Source organism: Peromyscus maniculatus, chromosome 7 (genome assembly GCF_049852395.1).
Source record: "Peromyscus maniculatus bairdii isolate BWxNUB_F1_BW_parent chromosome 7, HU_Pman_BW_mat_3.1, whole genome shotgun sequence".
NCBI lineage: Eukaryota > Metazoa > Chordata > Mammalia > Rodentia > Cricetidae > Peromyscus > Peromyscus maniculatus.
In genome coordinates this window covers 18,000,210-18,005,050 of record NC_134858.1, presented here as the reverse complement: position 1 = coordinate 18,005,050, position 4,841 = coordinate 18,000,210, and the positions used below count along the sequence as shown (strand labels likewise).

The 4,841-nt window shown below is 60.4% G+C and overlaps 1 protein-coding gene across 6 annotated transcripts in view; it reads left to right on the top strand.

The window, feature by feature from the left end:
• The first annotated feature begins 3,049 nt into the window (after positions 1-3,049).
• Positions 3,050-4,841, top strand: part of Elavl3 (ELAV like RNA binding protein 3) — a 35,438-nt gene continuing 33,646 nt past the window's right edge. For 5 of the 6 annotated variants that reach the window (XM_076575850.1, XM_076575851.1, XM_076575854.1 and 2 more), the window contains exon 1: positions 3,050-3,473. In XM_076575850.1, coding sequence (XP_076431965.1) covers positions 3,465-3,473 — 9 coding nt within the window. In that variant the 5' untranslated portion in view covers positions 3,050-3,464. Of the gene's footprint in view, positions 3,474-4,388; positions 4,799-4,841 lie in introns of those variants that run through there. The other variant, XM_076575852.1, reaches the window with a different exon arrangement.

Here is a 4,841-nt window from a genome sequence, read left to right as displayed (position 1 = left end):
TGTCCTTCCCCGGGCCTGAGTAATTGTGGGGGCTGGGCACCCCTTCATGACCAGTTAACCTGTTCCCATCCTGACCAAGGCTAGATTGGAGGTGGCTGCCCTTGGGTAGCACACAGGGACCTTTCCTGTTAGCCTCTGCTCCCACAGGGTGGGTGTGGGGAACCAGAATCCTGATGCCCGCACCTCCCATATCTCAGAATATTGATTGCTGGCCCGGAGGACTGTGGGAGGAACCAAGCAGTTATCACACACTTGGGGACAGCCAAATGAGACATCTCCACTGGGACAAGCGCTGGGCAGAGGATGGGGTGAGGGTTGGGTTACGGGGGTAGGGGGCTTCGCTGAAGAAGTGGCTTTGTTCTTGTGCCAAAGTGACAAAGAGGATCGATTCCCGTGTGGGAGGATGGCTAGGTGTGTCCTGCCTGGAACAGGACCTGGCCCCACTGAGTGCAGGGAGATCCTGGGGAAGAAGGCGCCACCACCAGGTGGTGCGCCAGCCCTGTGGACCCGGGGTGGTTGCCACCACGTGACCCAAGGGAGCACGGCGCGAGCTCTGGCACGTGCCCCTGGGAGCCCTGCAGCACCACGAGCAGATTGGTCCCGATGGGGTGGCAACAAGACTCAATTTCCGCTTGCGACTCGGGGCTACATCAGCGTGGGGTAGAATTGCGGGGCTGGCCTCAGCGCTCCAAGAGCCCTTCTCTTTACTCGCCCAATAGGAGCCAGCAGTTTCCATGGGAACCGCGGTGGGGCCTTTGCCCCAGGAAGTAGCTTGGCAGCAGACACTGACTCCCAGCCGAAGGGAACGCGGGGGCAGGGCGGGCGGTTGTGAACCATCGTCTGGGTTGGGGGTCCTGCGTCGGCAGCCGAGTTGCTCCACAAACCCCAGAGGAGCCACTTGGGAACCTGCTCTGCCACCGCCCCTTCTGTGTGGGCCACTCTGATTGGCCCGCCCTCTCCAGCACGGCAGCACCTTCGGCGTGTGCTCTCTCATTGGCTCAATCTCCAGGGCATCTTGCAATTGGGTCTCTGGAGAGCCATTCCTGATTGGTTAAATCAGGCTGATTCGCACTCTTCACAAGCCGGATCGTGAAGGGGTGCACAAGAATAAGACCAGGGCGGTGGAGATGGCTTATGGGTAAAGGCGTCTGCCTCTCAAGACTGGCGACCTGAGTTCGATTCCTGGGACCCACATGGTGGAAGATGAGCCCTGAATCCTGAAAGTTGTCCTCTGACCTACACACACACACACACACACACACACACACACACACACACACACACACACACACACACACACACACTGCTAAATTTGTTTTAAAAAAACAAGAAGGATGAGGTTAGGCTGGGGACAGAGACTCCGGTTGGAGGATCTGGGCTGTCACCTGCGGTGTTTTCACCTTGTTGGGCCGCTGTCTGTAGTGCTGAAGCCTTGCTCAAGCCCCAATCCTGCCCCGGGAAATGCAGTAAGGAGGCGTAGCCCTCCAGTATCCTAAAAAGGGGTGTGCTTCCACAAGACCAGCCACACTCCCAGAAAGCCAGAGTTAGCCACAGGCCTGCCAAGCCTTGCTGGTCCAAGTTTGGAGACTTTATCTATGGTCTCTCAGGCTGCGTGACTCTAATAGGGATCGTGTAGAACCCTTAGCACAAACCTCTTCACCCGCTTCGGAGCAGCGAGGCGTAGCCTTGCCAAGGAGGGTGCCAGTGCCCACGTTCTGGACCCTAGAGTGCTTGGTGCACTCAAAACCCACAAGGTCTAGTTTCCTCCACAGTCAATATAGTTAAGACCACCCTAATTGCTAGATCACTTCTACTTTTCCTTCTTTCCTTCCTTCCTTTCTTTTTCCTGTTGCTGTTCTTATTCAGTTGTTGTTGTTGTTCGTTTTTAAGGAAAATCTCTGTAGCTCAGGCTGGCCTGGAATTCACTATGTAACTGATGATGACCTTGAATTTATGACCTCAGCAACTCAAGTGTTGGGATTACAGGCTTTCAGCATCATGCCAAGTTTATGTGGTGCGAGGGATGGACCCCAGGCTTCATGCATTCTAATAATTTATTTAATAATAATATTATTAAATAAATTAATATTATTTAATAATATTATTATTACTATTAGTGTGTGTGTGTGTGTGTAGGTCAGAGGACAACTTTGTGAAGTTGGCTCTCCCCTTCCACCTTTATATAAGTTCTAGGGATCAAACTCAGGTTGCCGTCCAGCATAATGGCAATGGTTTTAATCCCGGCACTTGGGAGAAGCAGATGGATCTCTGAGTTCAAGGCCACCCTGAGTTCGAGCAAGTCTTTTCCTGCTGAGCTATCTGTCCTTTTGTTTTGGTTTATTTTGTTTTGTTTTGTTGAGAAAGGGTCTCATATACCCCAGGCTGGCCTTGAACTCCTGATCCCCCTGACTCTCCATCGCCCAAAGCTGGTCTTACAACCATGTGCCATTGTGCCCACTTTATTTTTTTTTTCTTTCTGTTTTCTTGTCTTTTTCCTTCACTTTTGAAAAAGACAAGATCTTCCTAAGAGGTACACATCAGCCTGGAGCTTGCTGTGTAACCCAGGTCAGCTTAGAGTCTTGCGTAGCCCATGTTACCCTCAAACTACCAAGGATCCTCCTGGCTCACCACCCAGTATTATTTCTAATATCAGCAGAGGTCATGTGGACGAAACCTATTCACCTCGGACCTAGCAGCACGGGTCTGGGTCTTTGTCCCTTAACAACCTTCTGATTGTGTTTGGGCCACGGAAAGCTGTCTTCACCCCTTCAGAGTTAGGTCCTGGACCGAAGAGGGAACCAGAACGGTGTCAAGACAGGACTCAGGGTCCACAGGCACCAGGGAGCCAGAATCCGAGGCCTCAGCATATTCATTCTCGGCATTCCGAGTCCGCCGGCACGCACTCGCTTCCACCTGCCGCGCCGTCGGGAGCCGGGAGGAGGCGGGGACCCGCCGACCCAGCCAATGAGCGACGCCGGCGCTGGCAGCTGCCGCTATAAAGGGCTGGGGGCGGCGGCGGTGCGACCCAGAGCGCGGAGCGCGCAGCGCGGGCCGGAGGGAGGGAGGGAGGGCGGGCGAGAGGCAAGGACCCGACACTCGGCACCCGGCACCCGGCACCGGACAGGCCGGACCGAGGGCCCACCGCAGAAGGCAGAGCTGCCGAGATCTTAGTAGGGAAGGGCGACCTCTCCGGGCCCCGCGGGGCCGCGCACTGGGCGTCCTCCACCGCGCGCCCGCTCCCTCCATCCACCTGCCGCCGGGGACCCGGCCGTCGGCGCGCGCATCCCCAGGCTCGGGTCCGTTCCCGGCCCTCGAGGGCGCCGCCGCCTCCATCTCCGCCTCTGCAGCGTCCGCAGCCGCAGACGCCCGGGCGGGACCCCGGCGTGAGCACCGGGCGCCCCCCCAGGAGTGCACGACCCCCGGAGCCGCCCTCGATACGGACCGCGCCCACCGGGCACACAAGAATGGTCACTGTAGGTACTCCCTTGTCGCTGCGAGACGAACACGGGAGGGAGGGGCTGAGTCTGGCTCCACGGAGACGCGGTGGGGGGGTAGGACCAGGCCTAGCTAGGCCTGGGTGGGGGGGTAGGACCGCGCCTCGGGCCTGAGAGTGGGTACAGCCGCATCCGGAGTTCTGGGGAGCAGAGCCTGGTCGGAGAGGACTGGCCAGCCGGGCTGTGTGCGGGGTGCCCTCGGCCACCCCGGGGTCTGGATGGCCCCTCTCTGGAAGGCTGTGGGGGAGGGGCCGCGGCGGCGGAGGATGTTTCCAGCATCCCAGGCCCAGACCCGCAGGCCGCCCAGGAGGACGCGGGCCGCGATGGCCTTCTGTTGGTCCGGCAGAGGCCACAGGGCATTCTCTGAGAGCTTTTTGTGGGGGATGGAGAGGCGGGGTGGCATCGGATCGCGCTACCCCGGGCCCCGGCCGCGCCCGAGAGGCGAACATCTTCGTCCTCGAGCCCCGTCGACCTTGCGGCAAGCGGGGAGGGGAGAGGAGGGGGCGCCCCGAGGCCTCGCTGCCACCGCCGTGGTCCCTTTGTCTCTCCGCCCTTCTTCGCGGGCCGTGGCCTCGCGCGGGGCCTTGGGGCTGCGGGGGGGGGGGGACGGGAGGGGGGGTTTCTCGTTTCCCCAGCCGTTGCCTCCAGGTGAGGGGGTGAGGGGCTGCAGCAGCATCCCATCGGGCCTTCTGCACGCGCCCTCCCCGGGCCAGGGCTCCGGGCCTCGGGGTGACCTTGAACGCGCCTGCAACTCTCGCCGCTCGGCCGGCGCGCGTTCGCTTTCAGCAGCCTCGGAGCTGGTCAGCTCCCGAACTCACGGCCCCGCCCGGTGTGCCACGCCCTGCCGTGCCACGCCCATCCAGGCCCCGCCCCGAGGCCCCCAGGACCTGGCCTGGAGCGAGCCCTCGGACCTCCACCCGGCAACCCGGGCGTGTCCCGGGGCGGGGCTGGCCAGTGCTCACCGCACCCTGGCTCCACCCCCGCCTCCCTGAGCGACTAGCTCCCCGCGCCGCCGCGCGTCCTTTGTCTGGTCCCCGCGCCCAGCCTACCTTTTCTGCTCTTCGGAGATCTCTCCGTGCGTGTCTCTGCACACCAAGTGTTGTTCCCGGCCTCTTTTTCGAGTCGCAGCTAGTACAGTGGGGGACGGGAAGCTCAGTAGTCTATTCTGGGCCTCCTCTCTCTTGGGCCCGGGACCAGCCCACCTGGCTCTAAGAAAGGACCATCTCCTCCCCGACGTCTTCCCAAGACCGGCTCTTCGTGCTGTGTGACCTCAGGCTGGTTCCTTACCATCTCTGGGCCTCAAGGTGCTCATTCAGGTCTGAGAACAGGAGTGTGGCCTCCTGGGGA